Below are 27249 nucleotides of genomic sequence, written 5' to 3' on the forward strand. Positions count from 1 at the left end.
GCAAACTACCTGTTGAAGAATAAAAAACTGTGCCCTCGTTCGGATAGGTGGTGGATATTATTTAGTTTTTCTGCACTAGAGGCTAAATATAAGGCTTTGCTGAATCTATAGGCATTTTGGCGAATAGGCATTTTAGGCTATTTGTAAGAGGTTAAAAATCAATGAGCAAACTCACTGATGTATTATCTGTTACTACAGGGTTACGCAATTGAAGTGTTCTATTTAAACGACCATAATTTTTTTGTGTGAAATTATTTTTTATTGATTCAAATGACAAAAATGTGTGAAAATAATCAAAATTGCAGAATCCACTCACTTTATCGCTATCGCTCGATGTGGCCACCTTTTGCCTTGACTATGCCCTTCAAACGATCAGAAAACGAGTTGGATGCTGCACGAATGTGATCTTCCGGTATTTTGGCCCATTCACGTATAATTGCTTTCTTCAGCGCATCCATACTGGCATATTTTTTAGTCCTCACTTTGCTCTCCAAAATGGACCAGATGGAATAGTCCATCGGATTTGCGTCTGACGAATTCGAAAGCCATTGTGTGGATGAAATGAAGTCTGGAACATAGTTTTTTAACCATTCTTGGTTCACATTAGCTTTATGAGACGGTGCCTAGTCTTGTTGGAACGTCGATGGTCTACAACCGAAATGTTTGCGTGCCCACGGCTCTAAAGCAGCTTCTAAAACATTTTCCCGATAATAAGTTGCGTTGACTTTGACACCAGATTCAATAAAAACGATTGGAGAACGTCCATCGGCGGTTACAGCTGTCCATCCATACCATTACTTGAGATGGGAAATTACTTCGTGTGGCCGTTCGTAAGCTCAAACTTTCGTAGGTGCGTTCGGTCAAGTAAACACGATCATTTTGAGAGTTTATGAACTGCTCAATAGGGAAATTTTTTTCATCAGAGAACAGAGTTAAGCGCAGGCGTAACAACTCCTTTGCTCTTTCAAGCTGAACTTTTTTTGCTTTGGTGTAAGATTGTGTGCTTTTTGGAACTTGTAAGGCTTGACCTTAAGCTCCTTTTTCAATATTCGTTGCATGCTTCGATGGGATATTTTCAGTTCTTTGGCCATTTGATTACCACTGCGACGTGGATTTCACTCAAGTCGAGCCTTCACTTTCCGAATCATTTCAGGTGATATTGCTGTTTTTTTTTTTCGTCCACCACCATAGCGTTTGGCAATGCTACCAGTATCATTATAACGAGCTATGGTGCGATACACAAACATTTTATTCACTTTGAGGTGTTTGAGCTGACGAACAACAGCTAGTTGTGATTTTACAGCCAAATATAACGCAATCACACTATTACGTTTAAATTCCATTGCAAATAACTTTTGTTGTATGTATAAAACTTAAATGCAAATGCTTTTAACCGCTTATAAACATACTGAAGTGTTATCAGGCCAACTTTGACGTAGCTGTCATTATCGATTTGCCATATATATCGATGTGAAGTTGGCAACAGTTCAATTGCATAACCCTGTATTTAATTATCCATATATTTATAGGGGCTGATCTGATTTTGGCTAATAATATATTTCACTAGTTGGGAAACGAGTAATAAAACACTTTTATCCAAAATTAGAATGATGCTATAGAATATGATATACGAACCTGTATCTTTCTCTGAATAATTTTGCAGCTTCAGCAAGCTTTAGTTTTGTAAGGAAATATTCTGAATCAGTTACAACTGACGCTTTGTTTTCTATCTCTTTGATCAGAGAGTTGATCAAACTTGAAATGTATTGTTCATGTTGAGGATTATCTGGTTGTGGATCAATATCGCACCTAAAAAAAATAAAGTAACATTAATTTATTGTTTGCACGAAGTTTATAACAAAAAAATGGTGAAAACCTTGAATTACTCATGTCTGTATATCCGTCAGTCTGTCTGAACCGTGAGTCCGTGAACACAACTTCTCCGTTACAGAAAGAACATATAAATGAGGTGTCAAATGATAGCTTATAACCCAAAAATGTTTAAAAGTCGCCGAAATAGTACAAGCGATATATTATTCGACGCGACTTGGGAAGACGAGAACAAATATATACTTCAGGTTAAAATGGTGCAAAAAACACCACAGATAGGAAGAAAAAACAACGAATAAAGGAAACGAGCCAAAAGAATCATAAGATCAAAGAAAAGAAACTACAATGAAGGTAAAGTGAAATTCATAAAAGGAAACTTTTAAAAATAGAGAAATTAAAAGTTATATCAAGGGATGAAAATGAGAAAAAAGGTTAAAGGTTAAAGAAAACCTGTACTCTACAAAAGCAAAATGGAAGAATTTAGTAAGTGACTAGGAAATACTGAATAGATGGAAAGAATACTTCGAAAAGCTTTTAAATAAAATAAAAACAGAATAGTAATAGAGAAACTAAAGAAAAATAAGAGCCCAAGAAAAGACGAAGTAACAGCTGAACTGTTTAAATATGAAGGACTAGTACTAATTAAGCATTTGGAAAAGTTGCTGAAAGAAATATAGGAACAGCATAATACAAAAATAATTGCTGTATGTATAAAAAAAGATAAGATATCGCAAAAAATAGATAATGACATAGAAAGAGCATGTAGCACAGTAGTTCAAATTTTCCAGCTGCGCGAAATACAAACAGAAAGCTACGAATATGGGAAATCTGCAGTGGCCCTATTAATCGACTTAAATTAGAGTTTAAAGTTTATTTATTCAACTACATAACAAATACAAATACTGTTTGTAGCAAATCAAAAGAAATACATAGTATATAAAAAAGGAATATAAAACGTAACTTAAATATATCACAAACAAAACACATATTACACAGAAAAAGATTTATGGCCGCAAAGTTGCGGCAAGCAGTTCAGTGGATGTTCTGCAATGAGTCATATAGTCTTTTGAGCAGTAAAATGTTTCAGAAGATATCTTTGTATAACTTTTTCGAAACTATTACAGCTTAGCTTTTGGTAAAATATTCTAATAGTTATAATTAAGGCAATTTTTATCTGAAAGACGTAACCTACAGCGACTTGTTCGTAAGTAGTGACAGTTTCGCGTATTGTGAACCTGGGCCTGTTTTCTGTGAATTTAGTATTTAGTTAGAACTTAAAATATCAACAGAGTAGATAGCTGCATAAATTTGAATTTGATAAAGAAAGGCAGTGTTCTAGATAACTAACCCTCGCTAAAAGCATTAGCTTAAATAGCTTCCTTTTTGAAGTGGATTTATTGAATTGCCCCAAATGATTAAACCATAGTTTAGTTGCGAGTAGAATAAAGAAAAATATGTCTTTTTTAATGTTTCAAAGTTGACAACCCTTGCTAGTTGGCGAATAAAAAATAATGAATTTGATAGCTGTTTCTTTAGTTCAGTTCAGTCGATTATCTATGGTTATTCCCAGTCTCTTTGTTATCTCGATCATTGTGTAAATTACTTGCAGATATAAACAAATTTTGCGTTTTATCAGAGTTAAGTTTTAGTTTGTTTGCAGCAAATTATGTGCTGGATTTACTAAAAACTTCCTCATGACACATTTTTAAATCATCATTATTTTTTCCTGATATAACGTATGTCGTATCATCTGCGAATTGTATGGATTTGTACGGAGATATGAATTTAGACAAATCGTTGACATAAATAATAAACAAAAGAGGTCCTAAGACCGAACCTCATGGGACTATGTTTTACGGATAGAAAATCGGATAGATGACCTTTAGACACTAACGCCGGGAGTCTGTCACATAAATAAGAAGTTATTTATCTTAAGAATCAGATACCTCTGATTCCATAGTAAATTAATCTGTGGAGCAAAATGTGTGAAACGCAGTCAAAAGCTTTCGACAAGTCGTAAAGAGAAATTGCTACGCGATTGCCGCGTTCAAGCCCCTCAATCACCTCGCTTACAAAATTAAATACCGCGTTCGTAGTAGAATGATTACTTCTGAATCCACATTGTCAGTTACTAAAGTAATTATATGACTGAAAATAGGAATAAAATTGTTGTTTGATATCCTTTTCAATCACTTTCCTAAAAGTAGAAACAATGCATATGGGTCTGCAATTGTCAGTTTTTGAAGAATCACCTTTTTTGTAGATAGGTAGTACTTTTGAGTATTTTAGTACTTCTGAAAATACTCCAATTGATAGAATTAAATTAATAAGATGACAGAAAGATGTTAAAACTATTTGGTAAGTTTCTTTTACAATTTTGCTATTAATTTCGTGAACGTCCCTACAATTAGAATTACTAAGAAACTTTATTAGAATTAGAATGTTAAGTTTGGTCCGTACTTTTGTATAGTGCAGAAGTGTGGACGCTAAAAGTATCGATCATGAACAAAATTGAAGCATTGGAAATGTGGGTTCATAGACGAATGTTGAAGATAACTTGGACAGCAAAGAAAACTAATGAAGAAGTACTAAGAAGCGTCAACAAAGATAGAGAACTGCTAAAGACTGTTAAACATCGAAAAATGTCTTATCTGGGACATATAGTAAGGGGACGTCGATATAAAATATTACAACTGATTCTTCAAGGCAAAATAGAGGGCAGTAGAGGTGTAGGAATGAAACGGATTTCTTGGTTGAGGAACATTCGAGAATGGACTCGGATATCAAATACGGGACAATTATTCCATATTGCAGAAGATATTATTCCATATTGCCATAATTATTATTTGAGAGACCTCTTCTTCCACAACAGGACGAAAGAAAAATGACTTGCTCGGAGAAGGATCATTTCTAAAATCGAAGAGGACATCGACATTAATAGTGGGGAGAGATGTAATTATATTCTCTGCAATTGTAGTAAAAAAATGATTTATTTCGTCTGGAGGTAGATCAGGTTGTACCGTACTGAATCTTGAGTTGTTTCTTTCGACATTTACTATTTTCCAGCAGTCTCTAGGTTTCTTATTGGAATTAGTAGTAAAATCACAGTGAGCTGACTTTTTTGCAATTTGTAATTGCCGATTATATTCAAATTTTTGTTGTTTAGATACTTTGAACAAATCGAGATCCTTAGTGGCATCTGTAATGTGTTTAATAAGAGAAAGATTAGATCTGTAAGACCTTAATTAATTATTAAACCATTGTACGAGTATTTTTTCAGCAGTTTGTCATACTTTTTTTAGTGGAAAATGCTTTAATATTAAGTTGTTATAAGTTTTGCTAACAAAGACTTAAAAAAAAAAGAGCTTTTGACAGAGTAAAACGAAGAGAAATTTACACGGCTCTACGTGAATTGGGAATTAGTTAAAAAATAGTACGAATGATAAAAGTGACACTGAGAAAAACAGAAAATAGGCTTAAAATAAATGGAAAAGAAACATATAAGTCAGTGAGGGATTGCGATAAGAGGGCCCACTGTCATCACTGTTATTCAGTATCCTTCTTGAAATTGTCGTCAAGAAGCCGGAATCAACACAGTATTGATAGCCAGAAGTAAAGAAAAATTAAAATAAATACTAAAAAGACTAGAAGCCAAAGCGAGAAAGAAAGGGATATACATAAACGAAGAAAAGACCAAATATATGGAATTGACAGAACGAAAATGCACAAGGGCAATAATTGACAAGAATCACTGAAGAAAAAATATATAAATTCGAAGAAGTAGAAAGATTTCACTACATAGGAGCGACATTCTCCAGGACACCAAATATGAAGGAAGAAATCCAAGCGAGAATTATGGCTGGTAATCGTTGTATATTTGCTCTAAACAAGTTATTAAGAAGTAAAAACATATCTAGAAGGGCTAAGATAAGAATATATAAGACAGTGAGCGAAGACCTATAGTATTATATGACAGTGAAACATGGACTATGAACAAATCCGAAGAAGTCGTTCTCCAAGTGTGGGAAAGAAAAGTCCTCAAGAAAATATTTGGAGGAAAGCTATGGAACGGAATGTGGATAAAAAGACCAAATATATTACTAGAGAAGATGTACGGAGACCCAATCGTAGGGATCATAAAATCACAACTGACTGACATGGTTGGGACATATCCAAAGGTTGTCAAATACGAGACTACCCAAAAGAATCCTAACGGGAAGAATAGAAGGAAAGATGAAGAAATGTATTATGAAAACCGGGTGGAAAAAAGATAGAAGAACAACTTAAAATCCCAAATTGGTACAATAAAGCAGCAAACGAGAAAGAATGAAAAATAATGGTAAACCAAGCCATGGGCTTTCTCGGCCTGGAGAGCTTTCACATTAAGTTACCCTTTCGAAAAAAAAAAATTTCAAATTTTTTTGACAACACTGTTTTTTGGATTTATTTTGTTAAAAAAATATATTCTACGCTTTAAAAGATGCCATTTCGACAGTAAATTTTATTCTCTACAAAAAATCTCGTATATATTTATTAAAAATGTACAGTTTTTTGAGTTATAGCCAAAAAATCGATAAGTGGACAAATTTTCCTTGATCGCAAAAACGCAAAGCTCTATTTGGTAGTATACTCGTCGATTTTATTATTTTAAGAGATCGATCGACCATATGAAATAACAACATTCCTTGAATTCCTTTTACCCATGTTCTTTTACATAGTCGATAGCCTAAAGTTAGAAGAAATTACTTTGGAAGAAAGTAAAGAGAGTGTTATAAAAATAAAATGTTTCATTTTACTAAAAATTTGCAAAGTTCCTGTAACAGTCAGTTTTATTACTTATTACAATGTACGACAAATTTGAGACAAACACTTCTTAGTACTGCAGCAGTGTTTTCAGAAGGTTAAGTCTTCTGTGTTGGTAGATCTTATTACTATTGTAAACAGATTTTAGGAATTATCAGGTAAAAGATTATTATATCTGCAACTAAATAGTTTTACAGCCCAAAATCAGGAAGGAATTATGATATTCATGCTCAACCCGTTGGTTCTCAGTAATATATTAACTTATTTAAGTCATGTATTGAGAGAAATCCAACATCAAGTACTGTTGCAACTAATTCGAAAAGATAGAAAGCCGAACAGATTTAGACAACAAAAAATTTATTGGCAGAAAATTATGAAATCTTTGCCGTAATGATAGTTAACGTCTTCTAATTGAATAAAGAATATCTATAGAATCTTCATTTTAAACACGGTGTTTAGTAGATAGGAGAATTTAGCAGTTTTTTTGGTGACACTTTGATACAGATATCTAATAACTGCTTTTGATCAATTTGGTGATAACAATATGTAATTATGAAAATATGCAAGAGATTAAACGTCATTTTTTACTTATATACAATATATTTTTTTTTTATTTATTTATTTATTGCTAATTTACAATCTACTTCAATACAGTAATAAGTAAATATGATGTATGTTCTTGGCTTGTGGCAGGTGTCGTCCATTGACGACTCTCTGGAATTTACCTAGCAGCTAGATCTTCTGGCCAAAGTCTTTTTAGACGTCTGTCAACCAGTGAGGGGTTGAATAATTCGTCTATGAGATGGTTTGGATGGTCTGCGCTGCGATTCATGTATCTTCTTGAGTGGTCGGCAATCACATCATTGATGAAGGGGATGTTGAGGTCTGCATGAAGGGTTTGGTTTGACACATACCACGGGGCTTTAGCTAACATACGAATAGTTTTTGACTGGAATGTCTGTAGTATTTTGGTGTTGGATGGTTTGCTACAGCCCCACAGCTCAATTCCGTATGTCCACACTGGTTTGAGTATTGTTTTATAGATGGTCAGTTTGTTTTCTAATGAAAGTTGCGATCTTCTGTTGATTAGCCAGCTCATATTTTTAACTTTTAGGTCGAGGTGTCGTCGTTTGGCTGCAATATATGATTTCCAAGTAAGTTTTTCGTCTAGATGAAGGCCCAGGTACTTTACTTCTGTTTTTATAGGTATAGGTGAATTATTTAGGTGTAGTTGTGGACATCTAATTCTTCGATTTGTGAAATTTACTTGACAAGACTTGTTTGTGTTGACGTTTATTTTCCAGCATTTAAGCCAGTCTTCTAGTTCATTGAGATGATTTTGCATTTTGTTAAATGCTAATATTTCGTTGATGTCTGATGCTAGTATACCAGTGTCATCCGCAAATGTTGCCATTAGTGTATTTTCTCTAATAGGAATATCAGCAGTGAAGATTTGATAAAGGAATGGGCCAAGCACACTGCCTTGAGGTACTCCGGATTTTATTTGGTGGTAGTTTGATAGAGCACCTTCGAATTTAACTTGGAAGTATCTGTCGGACAAGTATGATTTAAGGAGGAGGTAGATTTGGTCAGTTAGCTGAGCTTTTATTTTATAGAGAAGACCCTCGTGCCACACTCTATCAAATGCTTGCTGTATATCAAGGAATGCTGATAGACAGATTTGTTTCCCTTCTAGGCTCTCTTTTATTTTGTTGACTAATCTATGGCACTGTTGTATGGTTGAGTGATTTGACCGAAAACCAAACTGATGATCTGGGATAAGGTTTTCTATAGGTATTATTGTTTCTATTCTGTTAAGGATTAACCTTTCGAAGACTTTTGATAAAGTCGGAAGGAGACTTATTGGTCTGTACGAACTGGCTTCAGTTAGAGATTTACCAGGTTTAGGTATCATTATAATTTGTGCATACTTCCATTGCACTGGAAAATAGCAGAGTCTCAGGAGGCTATTAAAAATAATGGTTATTAAGACGACACCTTTTCTTGGGAGTTTTTTTAAGATTTCGCCAGTTATAAAGTCAAATCCTGGAGCTTTATGAGGGTTAAGCAGGTTGATTTCGTTACGGACTTCGTTTGGTGAGAAGTATTTTAGTGGTAATGATAGCTGACAGGGTGCATTAAGGAAGTCTCTAATTTTCCCGTCGTTAATATCGTTGGCCTGTGGGGTGGAGAAGACGGTTGATAGATGTTCTGCAAATCTGTTGGATTTTTCTATATCTGAACGAGCCCAGGTTCTATCATTTTTCCGAATTGGTGATTTCATTACTACCGGCCTTTTGAATTTCTTTGTGGCTTTCCAAAGAGAGTTGTCGTCAAGAGAAAGGTTTGTGACATATCTTTCAAAAGATTCGTTTTTGGCTGTTTGGATAGCGGAATGAAGTCTGTGTGTGAGCCTGTTTAGATTTGTTTTATCTATCGCGTTTCTTGTTCTTTGCCATTTGCGACGGGCTTTTCTTCTTTCTTCTACTAGTGTTCTAGTGTGGAGGGGTATACTATACCTTTCATCAATGGTTTTTTCCTTTTCAGGAGTAGCTTTCCAAGCGGCTTGTTGTATTTGTTCCGTTAGATATTTTACAGCTTCTTCAATATCGTTTTTGTGTTTGAGTCGAATGTCAAGAGATATTTTTTCATTGATTTCTTCATTGAATTGAACCCAATTCGTGTTACTGGAACATAGCCTTGGTGCAAGAGTTTTCCAAATTATATTGGTACTTAAAGTAATCAAGATGGGACTGTGGTCCGAATGTAGATCAAAACTGGGGGTAATGTCGCTGTGATATACAATATATAAACAATGTAATTTTGCTATTTGATTTTAAATACTAAAGGTGACGTTAATTATGTGAAAAACTGACACAATTTTACTGAAAAAGCATATACGAGGATAGATTGATATTAAACTAGCCTTTGATAGATGGCGCTACTTGATACCGAATTGGTTTCGGTGTTGACATTTGCCGTTCATGACATGACGTCTGTCAAAATTTTAAGTTTTAAAAACAATTAGTGTGGTTTTTACAGCCGTCAAAAGCAAGCAAATTTTGTGTTTTCGGAGAAATGGAAAAAGTCGAGTATCGTTCGGTGATTAAGTTCCTCCACAAAAAGGGTAAAATGAATGTGCAAATCAAAGCCGACCTGGACGAAGTTTATGGTGAGGTTGCACTTTCGTTAGCAACAGTAAAATTTTGAAAAGCTGAATTTGTTCGTGGTCGCACGAGTGTTTTTGATGATGAGCGTCCCGGGAGGCCAAATGAAGTTACCACGCCGGAAATGATCAACAAAGTCCATGACATGATTATGGTAGATCGTTAAATTAATCTCCGCGAGTTAATAGAGGCCCTAAACATTTCTTACGAACGCGTACACAACATCATTCACCAGCATTTGGACATGAAAAAGCTATCCGCGCGATGGGTGCCGCGTTTCCTGACAATCGATCAAATGCAAAAACGTGTGAACACTTAGGAGACGCTATTGGCGATGATAAGGCGCGATCCGAAGGATTTTTTTCGCCGATTTATCACCGTTGATGAAACCTGGGTGCATTATTATACACCGGAAACCAAAGAACAGTCGAAACAGTGGCGCAAACGCGGCGAAGGCCGCCGAAGAAGGCAAAGAGTGCACATTCGGCCGACAAAGTGATGGCGACTGTTTTCTGGGATGCGAAGGGCATCATCCACATCGACTACTTGGAAAAAGGAAGAACAATCAATGGTGAGTACAACGCAGCATTATTGGATTGATTTGATGCCGAATTGCGTCGAAAACGCCCCGGTTTGGAACGCCAAAAAGTGCTCTTTCACCAAGACAATGCACCGGCTCACCGATCGGCCGTCGCCATGACAAAATTATACGAATTGGGCTATGAATTGATTGAATACCCACCGTATTCCCCAGATCTTGCCGCCAGCGATTTTTTCCTGTTTCCAAACCTAAAAAAATGGCTTGGAGGACGCCGTTTCGCAACAAATGATGAAGTCGTCGCTGAAACTTCGGCCTCTTTTGAAGAGCTCGAGCAAAAGTACTATTCGGATGGGATAAAAAAATTGGAACATCGTCTTACTAAGTGTATCGAGCTAAAAGGGGACTATGTTGAGAAATAAATCGATTTAAATGCAAAAAACTTGGTTTTTCTATCAAAGGCTAGTTTTATATCAATCCACCCTCGTATATACCGCGTCTCAGACTCGGTCATACTGGGTTAACGCATGATTAATTAATTAAAAAGTGCGAATCGCTGCGGTGTGAAACTTGTAATACCACACCAACAATAAAACACATACTGTGTGAATGTCCCCTCTATAATAATCAACAAAGTAACAACAAGATATCAGCAACACTGCTACAAGACTTAGGTGCAGACTGTAATTTCAACAATATTATAAATTTCTCGAAATACATTAATAAGTACCACACAATTTAATAAACTTATGTAATCTATGAATTTGTCGCTAATGGCCAATTGTTCGATGCGATTATGTAAATAAAAAAAAATAAATAAAGGTCAATACACACATAAAAAATTGAACGAATTAGCAAATTGGCTAGGGATAGGAAAAATAAGTAAGAGTCAGCATATGACTTCACATAAACCGCATGACAGCAAAAATAGCGGGAGTTAAATCTCCCACTGGAAGAAGACAAAGGGGAACTCCACGAAAAAAACGATCAAACGATACATAAACCAGTGAATACAGTTTTTTTATAGGCAAATATGACTTATTTACAAAGTAGAAGAAAAAAAACAGTTAAAATTTATTTTTAGAAATTGTATGTTATAGAAATCAATCATACTTTTTTGTGTTACACCGCATTTAGCATTATGTGGTAATTAAAGTACATAATTAACATGTTGATTTGAAAATTTATTAGTATCATTTTATTTTTATTACGATGGTACCTATAAACACTACAGACCTTGCAATATGTTCAACTAATCAATAATAATTACTGGTAAAACATTTTCAACTAGTAATTATCTTAGTAATGACAACATATATTTTTAAATGTTCACAAGTATAAAAAAATATAGAGTAAACTAAGCACAAGAATACTGCTCCTGACAAGATAAACAAGGAAATCATGAAAAATAGAACAACTTGAAAATTATAATAAAAGCCCAAAAATATCTCTATCTGCAACCTTCAGATACATTAAACCTATGTATGAAAATTATTCCTCTTAATTATTATCTTCTTTTTGTAATTATTTTAAAACCCTTAAACCACCTAGAGAAAAAACAAAACCTTGGATGACAGTAGGAATTCTTGAACTTATCGAAGAACGAAGAAAACAAAGCAAAAAACCTGAATAAATACAAAGAAATTCAGAAAAACATCAGAAAAAAAATTCGAGAATCAAAAGAAAGGTGGCTCTCCGACAGATGCAAGGAAATAGAAAATCTGGATAAAAAGTATGATAGCTTTAATTTACACAAAAAAAAATCAAAGAAATGACAGATTCTAGAAAAAGCACAAGAAAGAATATTCTTAAAAATGATAAAGGAAATATTATTACTGATATGAAGGAAAGATTGTGTCACTGGACCAATTACATCCAAAACCTATTTAATGATGAAAGAGAAGAACTATTAGTAGAAACCACAGAGGATACCGGACCACCAATATTACGGGAAGGGAAGAAGTTATCTATGTCATCAAAAACACAAAAGAGGGCAAAGCTACCAGACCAGATGATGTGCCCATCGAATTATTAAAACTAATTGATGAAGATGTTATTGACGTAATGGTTGAACTCTTTAATCTAATATATCACACTGCCACAATCATCAGACAATGGCTGCAATCATCCTTTATGGCAATACCCAAAAAGTGCAATATCCTGCTTAGATCACTGAACAACAGCTTTAATTAGTCACATACTTAAAACATATTTGAAAATAATACACAGCAGAATTGTTAAAACTCTTGAATATGAAATTAGTGGCACACAATTGACATACAAGAGATGCTTTGTTCGGCTTGAATGTGCTGGCCAAGAGATGTATGGATGTGAATCAGGACATATACTCATGTTTTGTAGATTTTGAAGGCATTTGATAAGGTTCAGCATAAAAAGCTTGTAGATATATTAAAAAGCAAAAATATTGACAGTCGTGCTATGAAAATTATATCTAATCTATATTTAAATCAAACTGCCAAGGTAAGAGTTGACAACCAGAACACCCGAGATATCAAAATACAGAGAGTAGTCTGCCAGGGTTGCGAACTGTAACCACTACTATTCAATGTCTACAGTGAAGCGGTATTTAAAGAAGCGCTCTCAGATTCAATAGAAGGTATATCTATCAATAGAGAAGTTTTGAATAACTTGCGTTTTTCATACAATACAGTAATATTGATGGATAACAACAGAAGAAGAAAACTTAAGAACTTAAGCCATGTTATGAGAGGGCAAAAATACCCATTGTTGCAGCTTATTATGCAAGGCAAAATTCGAGAAAAGTGAAATGTGGAAAGACAAAGAATATCGTGGCTTACTTGGTTGAGACGCAGTAGTGTAGAACTATTTAGAGCAGCAGTCAATAGAGTCTGCATAGCCATGATGATTTCCAACCTTCGATAGAAGATCGAACTTAAAGAAGAATTGGCAGGATAATGCCTCTATGGAATATTGCCACTCTATCTCTTGCGCGGTCGACCGATAATTCTTCTACCACTTGATGATTTCTCCCTTGCTATTTTAACAACTCTTATGTCTGCGATTGATGTGATTGTTCCATTCTTCCGAATATCCTTAATTTTTCTTCATCTTTATCTGTGAGGCACATTGTATTAACTGCGTATGTAACTACTGGTCTGATTGCCACTCTGTATATTTTCACTTTTGTATTTCTGGATAAGTTCATATCCTTCATTAGCCTATGATATCAGCAGTACGTTCTGTTACCTGCTAGTAGTATTCTCTGTGTTACTTCTTCACTTATGTTATTTTTGCCATTCCCTATTACTCCCAAATATTTAAATTGTTGAACTCTTTCAAAAGTGTAGTTTTCTATCTTAATTTCTCTCGTCTTGTTATCTTCTCTTCTAGAATAGAGTAAATATTTTGTTTTTTCTTCGTTATTTTCAAGACCTCTTTTCTGTGCTTCATTTGCTAGGATTATTACTGCTTCTTTTAATCTTTCCTTGTCTCTTCCCATAAGAACTATGTCATCTGTATATGCTTTTGGTAGAATATATTATTGGTATATTAAAAAAAATAGAAAAACAACTCAGTGACACACAGTTTGGGTTCCAGCTTTGGAAACAGAAAAACACTATTTAGTATTTAGGTTATGGTACAGAGATGTCAGCCATCCGGTTTATATGTGTTTTATTGACATTGAGAAGGCCTTTGATCCAGTAAAACATACTGAAATATAGCCATTCTTTAGCAGCTAGGTATTGATGATGATAAAGACCTAGTTATCATTAAAACTCTTTACTGGCATCAGCGTGCGAACATCAGGATTGGTCAGGATAATTCTGAACAGCTTCAAATACGAAGAAGAGTAAGACAGGGATGCATTTTGTCCCCAATAATATTTAACATTTAATCAGAATTCGTTTTCAATAAGGCATTCAATGTGGTATCAAAATTAATGGCATCATCATCATCAGTAGCTCGACAACCCTTTCTGGGTCCTGGCTTGTTCTAGGATTTTCCGCCATTCTGTTCTGTTCCTTGCTTTGTTTTTCCAGTTGGTAATCTTAAGTGTTTTCAGATCTTGCTCCACTTGTTCCATGTATCTAAGTTTGGGTCTTCCCTTTGACCTTCCTGCTGGTGTTTGCCTCATAATATGTTTTGGTGTTTCAGTCTCCAACATTCGTTCAACATGGCCCATCCAGCGCAGACGTCCGATCTTTATGGATGTTATGATTTCGGGTTCATTGTATGCTGTGTATAGTTCAAAGTTATATCTTCTGCGCCATATGTCATTTTCCTTTACCCCCTTATATAAATGTATGTAAAGGATTTTTCGTTCAAATGTGCCTAATAGGTTTTCATTGCTTTTTGACAGTGTCCATGTCTCTGATCCATATGCAAGGACTGGTTTTATCAGGGTCTTGTATATTTTGCATTTGGTGTTTCTTGTGATGTTGTTAGATCTTAGATGTTTAATTAGCCCATTATATGTTTTATTAGCGATATGTATTCTTCTCTTAACTTCTTCACTGACATTGTTATCTGCGGTAACTAGTGAACCTAGGTATGTAAAATTTTTCACGCTTTCGATGTTATAGTCTCCTATTGTCAGATTCTGTAGGTTTCTTTGGCCTGTCGACTTACTGGCCTTCATGTATTTGGTTTTTATTTCATTAATGTTTAGGCCACTGTTTTGTGCCGCTCTTTCTATAGCATTAAATGCTTCTATCATCTCTCTTTCGCTTCTAGCTATGATATCAACATCATCTGCAAATGCCAATATTTGTACACTTTTTGTTATTATTGTTCCTCTGGTGTTGACTTTTGACTCCCTAATTATTTTCTCTAATGTGATGTTGAATAGAATACAGGATAGGGCATCTCCCTGTCGTAGGCCCGTTCTCACATGAATTGTATCTGTTAGTTCGTTTTGAATTCGAATTTTGCTTTGTACTTTAAGTGTTTCTTTTATGATATCAATGAGTTGAGTTGGAATATCAAACTCTTTCAGTGCATGGATCAGAAATTCTCGATGGGTGCTATCATAGGCACTCTCAAAGTCAATGAAAAGATGATGTGTGTCTATATTAAATTCACTAGTCTTTTCCAAGATATCCTCAAGACGAAGATATGATCTATTGTGGACTTCTGCCTGCGGAAACCACATTGATATCCCCCAACTATTTGTTCTGCATATGGTCTCAATCGGTCATACACAATATTTGACAGTATTTTATATGCCACAGTCAGTAGTGTTATTGCCCAGTAGTTTTTACATTTAAGCTAATCTTCCTTTTTTATGTAGTGGAATAATTACTCCAGTATTCCAGTCTTGTGGCAGTTGTTTATTATTCCATATGTTCACTATTAGTTCGTCTATCGCATTCAATAGGGAGTCTCCACCTTCCTTTATTAATTCTGCGCTAATATTGTCTAATCCAGGTGACTTGTTGTTTTTCAGTCTGGTTATTTCAGCTAATATTTTTTACAGTGGATTGTATTGAACATATTAGTATTCAATTAATATTTTCTTTTAAATTTACTCTTTCATTTAACATTGGTACAATCATTTACAACCCATGGTGTTCATTTTGCTAATAAATTATATGGTTAACATACTGGTAGTAAATGCACACATTTACCATTATTTAGATCCATTTACTACTAGTTTACTAAAAATAATTAACTATATTCATTTAGTAATATATTTCTGTTCAATTAAAGCTGTAACTAAAATACCTGGCAAATTTATACATTTACTGGTAAATATATGCATATAGTAAGTAAATACAGGCATTTAATAGTACCCATCTATTTAGTTAATGCGTTGATAATAATAATAATAGTTAACTATGTAAATAATGTATCTGAAATACTCTGTAAATATTTTCCAGTGACTGTTTATGAATTAACTAACATACATATCAAAACAAAAATACTTTCAAACATGACTTTAAAAGAAGAACTAGAATAATAAAAAATTGTGTGAGATAATAATTCTAAGAAAATGAAATAAATAACAATGAATTATTGCATTTTTTGGGAATCAAAAAGTATATACTTGGAAATAGTTGATTTCCAATTACACCTGAGGTTGATTCCCAAAAAAATGCACAAAAGAAATCAATAAAAACTAAAAATTGGACACTGTGAAACCTGAGCAACCCAGAACTTGTTTAACATAAAATTCTGTGTATGGCAGACATGTTCGCAATTACCTACTTATTGTAATGGGTAAAAATATAAACTAGATAATAAGGTGGAATTCTGTCTATGCTGAAAATTTATCCGCCAACATGTGATAATGTATTCTTACAGTTTTAACTCTTTATATTAAAAACATTAAAAGCAAGAATTGATTCAGTACTTGTGTGGCAAATAATAGAACACAGGCAAACTGAAAAAAAGGATTTTTGTTTTGACAAAGGAATATTATGAAAATTTCAAACAACTGAATTGAAGGATTATGTTTGTAGGAGCACAACTTCACCTACAGTGAAGCTGGTAACTAATATGTTGGACAGAATAAAGAAAGGAGCCATGTGTATTAATTTCTTTAGATTTGATACCACTTACTACTGGTATTATAATAGATTGAAAACCCTAAGAAGATTCCAGAATTACTTTACATGCAGTATCTGGAATATTATTAAATGGACAAATATGTAGTCCCAAAAAATGTTGTGAAAAAGTGAATGATAATGTCAAGCATACTATCTACATCAAATTGCTAGAAACTAAAAGAATCTTTTTTTCTCTTTTAATCTGAAATGTTAAAATAAATCATTACACAGGTGACTAACCACTGAGTTAGTTAGTAAATAAATATATCAAACAGATATATTTGTATAGAATTACTATGTGAATTAACTGAAGCTCTTCCTATTCATAGATAACAATCTACAGCCTTATTACAGCCAAGAAAATAAATTAATATGTAAACAATTTAACATAAAAAACCAATTTATTAAATGTGGATATTCTAAGGCTACAACAAAATTGGAGATTTTAGCAATTCTCAGAGTGTAACAGGTGAAAATAATAAGTACCAGTCGAATTATACATAATCTCAATAAATTTCTTTCAACTAAATATTACTTCATACTAGAAAGTTTTGTCTGTCATCTAAAATTAACCAAGGGTTTGAGTTAAAAATATATTAAAATTCATAGATCGTAAATTCTTAAACATAGGCTAATTTACATACCAGAATTTTTCTTCAATATACTGAGCTAGGTAGTGCCTAACTTCAATAGGAAATATATCACCATATATCTGTTGCAGACTCCCTGGGGGGAGCTGTTGTGCTTTAGCCCAAAGTGCCATTGTTATCTATATCCTAAAATTAAAAATATATATGTTAATAAAACTCCCTATGTTATTAAAAAAGTTGAACAAATATTTAAAAATAAATTATCAGCTTTCTAAACATGAAACTCTCAAGGTCGTCGTTGAGCGGGACCCGTCCATTTATGCAAAATTGTTTATATAAAGAAATGACTGTTAAATGACAGATTAAAATTAAGATTTAAATTGGGCAAACTTCCCTAATGGTAAATATTACCAGGGAATATTGAGTTTAATTTTATAGTTTGACAATCTTATAGAAATAATGAAAAACTGAACAATTTACCTAGCGCTGCATATCAACAACATGGCAACCAAAACATTATATCCTTATCCTTCTCTCGTTATCTGTCGGTGTCAAGTGTCATCTTGTCAACGATGCTTTGTTTCTTTTTTGGTGCACGGTATCCAAGAAAGATAAGGAGATCTGTGGAATCTGTATTCAAGAAGTTAGACAAAATTAGATACGCAATAACTGAAAATATGTCTAGACTCGCACAACGCGGTACGTTATAAACTAGCACGTTGGAATATTTTGAGGATTATGTTAAAAAAATAACGACCTTATATAATATGTAACATTATGCTAAATAGTAATTTAGTATGTAATGTAATTATGTACTAATAATGATGCGATACTCCCAAAAAGTAATCAATTTCAAATGAGGTTTTTTATTTTTGAAAAACCTATATTCTTTGTGAGTTAATTGAAATAATAATTGCAGTTGTTATTTCTAGAAATAAATAATTATGCGGTTTTCACTTAAGTCCTAATTTTTGAAGAATAAACATTTATCTTGGTTCATTGTGTATTTTTCATAGGAGTATCCGGTAATAAAAGTATTGTGTACTTTTACTTCCTGTTTGCCTAAAGACGCACTCATAACGAAATAGTTTTTAGTTTATTTAGATCATTAATGTATTTTATTGTTGATCCGTCGATCGAAATGTCCAGTTTTAATACTTACGTTTTTGTGCTAGCCCAAGTGGTCTAGACTTTTTTGTGTTTTTTCAGATTTTGGCACTTAGAAATGCAGAATGGATAGTAATAATAGGAAGACGGAATGCAGAAACAACATCTGCTGAATTGTACCATTCGTTTACCCTTAATTTTTTCCTTTTATAATATATAGGTAGGTATGTCATTCTCACCAATGATGCTATGACCCAAATACTTCAGCTTTTTTACTTCAATGCTTTTTATGAACTTATAGGTAGTCCTTTTTGCAGACGTCTCAACACTTCGGCATTTATAACTCGTTTAAACCATCGAATCTTTAAAATTGTAGGTACTCCATGTACCTACATTTGAAAAGCGTCCAGAAATGGTTCATCTTTAATGTAAAGCTTTCCATCTCGTACAATAAAGTAATGAACATTACATTTTAGCTTCACAGAAAGATCACCAGCAATATCCTCTTTGCCTTTTTTCCTGTGTTGAGTTGGCTTCCCTATTGAGTTTCTCTATTAGTTTATATCTTGGGCCATACCGATAACCACCTCGTTTTCCGACATGACCTGTCTAAGCGTTTCCCCCAGATCTTCTTTAGCCTTCCTCTCCTACTTCTCCCAGGAACTAGCATATCTGCCATTCTCTGTTTAAGGCAGGGATGGGGAAGCTACAGCCCGCGGGCCATCTCCGTTAAAATCCGGCTAAAATTCGGAGTTTTGTTTTACTTAAAATCACATGTTAAATATAGTATAATTTCTTTCTTGCCATACTACTTATAATATGTAGTATAATTTCTTTCGTACTTTCGAAACTACAACGTACTACAACAGTCTGCTAACAGACAGTGGCATTTCGGAAGTAATATTCGCTTGTTTGAGCGATATATTGATACCTATTGGTTTATTGTTTTGTTACAGCAGCAAAACGACGAAAAAAGGCAAAGTTGATTCTAAGTGTCTAGTTTTTAAGAAAGAATAGTCATGGAAATATTTTTCACAGAATTTAAAGAAAAACTTGTGCCTTATTTGTAATGATCCAGTTGCAGTTTTTAAAGATTTTAATTTGTCTCGACACTTCTCTAAAAAACATGCAAATTCAAAATATGTATAAGCGTACAACAGAGGCAGAGAGAAAATCTTCTGTTGAAAGACAAAACGAGAAGTTACGTGGACAGCAAAACATGTTTACGAAGCAATCTTATAGTCACAAGGCTGCAACACTGGCAAATTGGATGGTGAATTCGTAAAAGAATGCACGGTAGCTATCAGCAACGTTATTTGTCCAGAAAAAGTATCGAGTTTCAGTCTTTAACTTTATCACGAAGGAAGATAACTGATCGAATTGACGGTATCGATGTACAGTTGTTATCGTCACAGTTGGAAAAAATGTAAAAGCTTTGAATACTTTTCAATAACCATGGACGAGAGCAAGTGAGCTATACTGCCCAGCTGCTGATTTTTATTAGAGGTATTGATCAAGAGTTTAATATTATCGAAAAATTAGCAACCCTAGGAAACTACAGGAAAAAAATATTTGATTCTTGTTTTGAGGGGTATTTCAAAGTTAAACTTGTCTAAAGAAAAATTATGTAATGTAAGCAGAGTAAGGCAGGAATGTGGAGTTTATGGGAATATTTTGTTAAGAAAATACTAATAATAATGTATTATTTCTGCACTGCTTAATACACCAGGATGTGTTTTGTAAAGCAGCTCTTGACATATAACCTGTATTGAGCGTGTTTGTTAAAACTTTTGTTTTTATTTTTCTATAAATTGTTGAAAGTTGTTTGGAAGTAGCAAAATGGGTTATAACATCATCTTAAAATTTATTGAGTTTTAGAGATATAAGTTTTTTTTTTTCTATTGACATTTGAGACAACCTTGACATTTTCTTTTGTCTCATGGTGTTTCGACAATACGTTTTGATTCTTTTGAGACGAGAAATCGCGTTCATTTGAGGCAGAAGTTGGCGGTAATGAGAGAATTATTGACAATAATTTATTAATTTCGGTAACAGTTTCTTGTAATGAATTGCATTACCTATATAAAATTATACATGTCTTGTAACTTATCCCACCTTCCGAAAATATTTAGATCAGTATATAAAACTTTTAATTCGTTTTCTAATTTTATTTTATTAGACAATGATGGATAATTTTTAATTAACTTGTATAATACAGTCCATCTAATTTACTTACCGTTGCACATCATTATCATTGACAGAGATCGAAGTTGACATAGTTGCCAAAGTATAAAAAAATCCTGAATCCATTTTAAATTAAAGAGGTCACATAATTATTGCAAAAGTGGATTATACAACAAAACAAATTAATATTTAATGTAAATAAATAGAAACAAAACAAGAGTTAAAAAATAATCTTGTTAAAAACAATTTGAGCTGCTTGTATGTGTCGTATAAAGATGTAAAATGGAATACTTAAAAAAACAACATTTTTTTTATTACTTATTAACATTAGTCAACACCGCAACTGTCAAATAAGTGTTAACAATTTATGTCAAAATATCACCTTCGTTCGATTACAGTTACAGTGTGTTCCGAACAAATGATCTTCATAAAAACGTTTGTGTATTTCTTTAAGTTAACATTAATAGAAATCTTTAAATATTATTTCTACGCATATATAATAAAATATGTCTAGTGGCTGTAATGCCAGTGTATTCGGCAAAGTGATTCTAAAAAAGAACACACCTACCGCCTAAATATTTCGTGTTGGTATTAACACGTATTATCACGGGCTATGACGGGATGACGTACAACGGTAAGTAAATTAGATGAAGTATAGATATCTTGGAAATTCTTTGACGTGGAACTTTCTTGGAACTTTTAAATTTTGAATCGGTTTTGAAGAGCTCAAAAATTTGCAAATCTTCAAAATTCGAAAAACGAGTATCTATTTGCATAATAATAGTTTCCAAAATTTTAAAATATACTCGTTTTTCGAGATCTGTGTCTGTGTCATGACTGTGTCTTTTTTTGGGGTTTCGAAAATATCAAGGGGGTCCAAAATGTCATCACGAAAATCTCTGAGTTTTTGCACCAGTTTTGTTATTCTATTTTTGGAATAAACAATGTCAGTTGACTGATTTTAAACCACATTAAATATTAAATCGGTTTGGGTAAACACTTTCTTAAAAATATTTAAAAGAGTAATCATTTAATAAAGTTTTCAAACCGATTGCTTTTCGGATCGAATTATCATCACTTTCAAAATCGTCGCCTTCAATAATAAAATCAATCCCTTCCAAAAGCTGTTCACGAAAATCTGCTACAGTGAAAACCATCAGATTTAAAATTCAGGTATTTTTTCTGAAACAAATTTTTGTAAAACATTAGTCGTTTAGGCGAGCTTGAGAAAAATGAAGTAAATCCGCTTAAACCGGCAAAAAAACAACATTCTATAATTTTTTTTACACGTATCCTGCAAAACTAAATTTATTATATATACTCATGACAGTGAGTAAATAAAGTTTGCAGTGCAATAGTTTTAATTATTTTTGATATCAAAAAATTTTAATCTGTGCTCTAAAACACCAAAAATATATTCTGCCTTATGGCTTTAACTGACTTTAATCTGTAAAACCTAAACGCCATAAATATTACCACGTAACGCGTATGGAACGATAATTGATAATTGTAAATGATATATTTATCGGTATTTTCATCTACTTCTGGCGAAAGGCAAATGGTTTCTTGTATCTCAGATTCAATAACATTATTCAAAATATAGCTAATTAATTCAATTCAATTCTTCTCGATTATATATATATATATATATATATATATATATATATATATATATATATATATATATATATATATATATATATATATATATATATATTTAGGGATTCTACAGTATTCACTGCCTTCCCTCGCTCAACCGTTTCCATTTATCTCTGTTGTTCCATTCTCCATCGTTTAGGCCTCTCTTACTCATGGCGTCGTCTACTTCGTTCCTCCAGGATTTTCGGGGTCGTCCTCTCTTCCTCCTTCCTATGGGGCTTCATTCGGTTATTCTCTTTATCTATCTGCTGTCGCTAGTTCTTCTTACATGTCCATACCACTTTAATCTTTTTTGTTCTATATATGTTAGTATGTCTGTTTCTATTGATGTTCTTTGCTTTATTTCGTCATTACTTCTCCTCTCCATTCTTGTTACTCTGCAGCATCTTCGCAGGCATTTCATCTCTGTTGCTACTATCTTACTGCTGTTTTTCTTGTTTATGATCCAATTTTCAGCCCCATATGTCATAATACTTCGCACTAATGTTTTAAAACAAAGAAGTCGGAAACTGGCGACCGTACGATGCGAAGAGACCAAGAGGAAGACCTCAAATGCGCTGGAGCGACGATATCAAAAGAGTCGCAGGACCAATGTGGAAACGCCTAGCACACAACAGGGATGAATGGCGAGAAATGGGAGAGGCCTTTATTCGACAATTCGGATAGAAAAAAGGGCTAAAAAAAAAAAAAAAAAAAAATGTTTTATAAATCTGCGTTTTTGTCTTCATATTTAGGTGTCTATCCCACCATACTGAGTTAAGTTGTCGGATTGCTGTTCTTGTTTGTCCTAATCTTTGTGTAATTTCTTCCTCTGTTGTTGCCTTTTTCGTGATTATAAACCCCAGGTATTTGAATTTATCCTTTCCTTTTATTGTTACGTTGTCATCAATCTGTAGATCTTCTATGTCTTCTTCACTTGTAGATAGGTACTCTGTTTTCGCGAGGTTAATATCTAGGCCAGCCTTGGTATATTCTTCTTGTAGTTTCTTCATCATGTAGCTGAGGTCGTCTTGGTCTTGTGCAATCACTACCTGATCGTCTGCAAAACTTAAACGCTCTAAAAGCTCTTCTCAATTAAACGACGTAAAACTGTGTGATTATTTTTTACAATTTCGTTATGTTTAATAGCATTTTCACGTTGAGCATTATCTAATAAGACATAGATATTTTTTTTCCAAATAAATCTAATTTAATCTGGCTGTATGTATGATCTTTCGAAATATCATGTTTATGTAAAGCCCTGAATAATTCCTTTAAATTATCGTAACCAGATTCACGCCACGGATTTTGATGTTTGGCCCTAATTGTCGAAAATAAGAAGCAAGGTAAACAAAAAAAATTTTTTTTCACTCCCAGTAAGCCATAAGTACTTGCTGTACCAATTATCCGAATATAATTTATTACTTCGCTTACCCCCGCACTAATATTTATAATTTGATATAAGTGTTACGATAAATATCATGGCCTATAAAACTGTAAATATATTATGACTAATTTTTTTCTGTTCTAGTTATTTCGGCGCTCAGTTAAAAAAAACCAGTTTCAGCCGTCGACCGCCTTCTAGTCCCTTCGCCGAAATACCAGTCTATTCGATGGGGTCCCGTTCTAATGGAGGAGGTCATCGATCCTTCTAGATAACAGCATTTTATGTATATAAATGGGACATTTTATTTAGAAGGACAGTTAGTTAATTTTGAAGATCGCGTCGCGTAAATTAAAATTAACGCCCGTATTATAAATTGTATAATTGTTCGTGTAATATAAATTAATAATAAAGACTTTAATAAATTTGTAAGTGTTATAAATAGAACCTTTAATAAATAAATGAAAACAATAAATTAGAAGAATTAATAAAACCATAACATAAGGTTGAATGCTCGAATAAATGAACTTTGAAAATTAAAGGCAGATATCGAGCACAGTTTTATTAATTAAATCTTGCCACTAAACAAGGACAAACAGTTTAAAATTATTTTTCTCTCTCCTCACATTACATTTCTCTCTCCTGTTGCCGACCAGAATGTAGCTTCGACTTTTGAATGATTTTAAACTGTTTGTCCTTGTTTAGTGTAGTGTTATGTTCAACTTTATGTTTAGTTTTATGTTTATGACATTCTGCGATTGTTGGATAGCCCAAAATTGACGAAATGTCCCTGAAGATGCTCTATGGAGCGAAAGTACTTGGGCAAGATTTAATTAATAAAACTGTGCTCGATATCTGCCTTTAATTTTCAAAGTTAATATTTATAAGCCGGGACATTAGGCAAGTAGACAGTCTATTAGAAGCATCAGCAAGAAGCGTCACTACCTGACTTCAATGCCAAGTGCGACCTTGCCAAAACTTCGTCAAAATAATGGTTTTCTTTCTCTCTGTAGATATCTCTTACCTGCCTCATATGTTTTAACATTCCATATGCCGATTTTGATGTTTTATTCGCACTAAATTGGCAAAGATTTCGTCTTTTGATGAACGGGACTTTGACGTCTTTTGATTATCCTTCTCTGCCAGATCTTGGTATCCAATGCCCGTGATCAGTAACATCTTCTGTTCTGTGATTTGTCATAGCCATGTTAATTGTACTAGAGGTACTCTACTAATCTTTAACACAGTAGTTCGTTGCCTTCTGCATCCTTATACCTTTGCCTATTTTTATATCCGCCTTCCATACTGATTTCTCGGTTTTAGGACAAAAGTTTACCCTTTAGCCTCCATGTCGATAATAATCTTAGTATCGTAGGACTTTTTCTATATTATGTTACTTCAAATTTATCATAAAATTATTATTTTTTCATATCTGCTGTTCTGCATAATTGTTAAAATATGATAATACAAGGTGTTTCAAAAAAAGGTAACCCTGTCTCTAGGGTAGGTAAAAAACTGAAAAATAATTGGGGTTTGCTTAGTAAAAAAATTTTGTAACGCCATCCGTTTTCAAGATACAGGGCGTTGAAGAAAAAAAAGATTTACGCATTTTTTACGATTTTGCTGAAACTACTGGCAACATTGTAATGAAATTTTATACGAATTTGTTTTGGAAGCTGATACATCCCATGAACTTGTTTTTATATCCGATTCTCATAGAGGGCGCTAGTTACACGGATCGTACTAAGTATTAGTCAATATAACTTTTTTAAGAGTATAATTATTAATCAAAATTTCAAGTAAACTTAAACATCATTCAATTTTACACGAAAAAGGTACTCTTGGTAAAAGTCGATACTGTGTACCGTTTTCGGAATATTTTGATTTGAAAATTATGAAGTAATAATTGATGCTGGTATAAAATAGTTAGTAATTAAACAAAACTCACAAGAAGAAAATTAAGTTAATGACTAAGAAGATAAAATAAAATTCAATTACAGTAAGTGTTTAAAATGCCCTCCATTTTCGCGAATACACAAGTCTATTCTTTTTTCTAAAGATTCCATTTACCTTCTAAACGGTAGGGAATCAGCTATGATGTCATTAAATTGACGTTGAATTCTTTCTTCCAATTCTTGGCGTGAATTTACCTCTGTAGCATAGACTTTTTCCTTAATATACGACCAAACTGCGTAGTCCAAAGGGTTAAAATCACATGACCGAGGAGGCCAATGAATCAGAGCTTCTGCACTTCTACCAATCCATCGATTCGGAAAATGATTACTTAACCAATTACCACACCACACCTTCTATCAAAGTGTGGTGGAGCTCCATCGTGCATAAAAAATAAAGATCTTCGCTCGTTTAGCGTTAAATCTTCTAACATCTCGAATAAGGAATTGTTTAAAAAATCAAGATACATATCACCATTTAAATTTCCAGGTAGAATATGATAACCTATTAATTTGTTACCTAAAGTTGCTACCCAAACATTAACTTTAAATGAGTGTTGGTAATGTGATACGCTTTTGACTCGTGGATTTTCATCACACCAATAGTGTGCATTATGGGAGTTAAACATACCTTGTCGCGTAAAGGTGGCCTCGTCCGTAAAAAGAATGCATTTTAAAAAATTTGGATTGTGGGCTGCCCATTGTTGCAATGTTTCATAAAAATCCACTCTAACCGGTAGATCATCTGGCAAGAGCTCTTGGACTTGTCTGTAATGATAAGGATGTAATTGCTGTTCTTTCAGTATCCGCCAAGTACTTAAAGAAGAAGTATTTGTTTGTCTTGCTATATTCCTTACGCTAACTGTTGGATCTTGATCAAGTAAATTTAAAATATTATTTTCTTTATTAATTGTTCTTGTTGTTCTTGGTCTACCAGAATTTATTTTATTTGGTCTCACATTCCCAGTTTCTCGACAACGTCGTTCAACGGCTCTAAATGTTTTTTTACTTGGTAAGTTTCTTCTAGGAAACTTTTCTGCATTACGTGTCACAGCTGCACTAGAACATCCTAAACATTCGTCTAAGGTTAATAACATGTCAGTGTATTCAACATTTGAGTACATTTTGATTTGATTTTACAAATAACAAGGTTTCAAAACTCTAATTATTGTTGATTTATCGTCATAACAATCAATAAATGTCAGATTTCCATGGCACACTTGGAGAAAATAGAGGTATACCTATTAGAACTTTATCATTACTACCAGCATCAATTATTACTTCATAATTTTCAAATCAAAATATTCCGAAAACGGTACACAGTATCGAGTTTTACCAAGAGTACCTTTTTCGTTTAAAATTGAATGATGTTTAAGGTTACTTGAAATTTTGATTAATAATTATACTCTTAAAAAAGTTATATTGACTAATACTTAGTACGATCCGTGTAACTAGCGCCCTCTATGAGAATCAGATATAAAAACAAATTCATGGGATGTATCAGCTTCCAAAACATATTCGTATAA

General features: G+C 33.4%; 1 protein-coding gene across 2 annotated transcripts in view; it reads right to left on the reverse strand.

The window, feature by feature from the left end:
* The window catches only part of LOC140432820 (signal transducer and activator of transcription 5B-like), a 63263-nt gene extending 45172 nt beyond the window's left edge, over positions 1 to 18091 (reverse strand). For both annotated transcript variants that reach the window (XM_072520942.1, XM_072520943.1), the window contains exons 1-3: positions 17939 to 18091; positions 17513 to 17644; positions 1636 to 1809 (exon numbers count right to left, since the gene is read on the reverse strand). In XM_072520942.1, coding sequence (XP_072377043.1) covers positions 1636 to 1809; positions 17513 to 17631 — 293 coding nt within the window. In that variant the 5' untranslated portion in view covers positions 17632 to 17644; positions 17939 to 18091. The remainder of the gene's footprint in view (positions 1 to 1635; positions 1810 to 17512; positions 17645 to 17938) is intronic.
* Positions 18092 to 27249: the final 9158 nt, after the last annotated feature.

Source organism: Diabrotica undecimpunctata, chromosome 1 (assembly GCF_040954645.1).
Source record: "Diabrotica undecimpunctata isolate CICGRU chromosome 1, icDiaUnde3, whole genome shotgun sequence".
Classification (NCBI taxonomy): domain Eukaryota; kingdom Metazoa; phylum Arthropoda; class Insecta; order Coleoptera; family Chrysomelidae; genus Diabrotica; species Diabrotica undecimpunctata.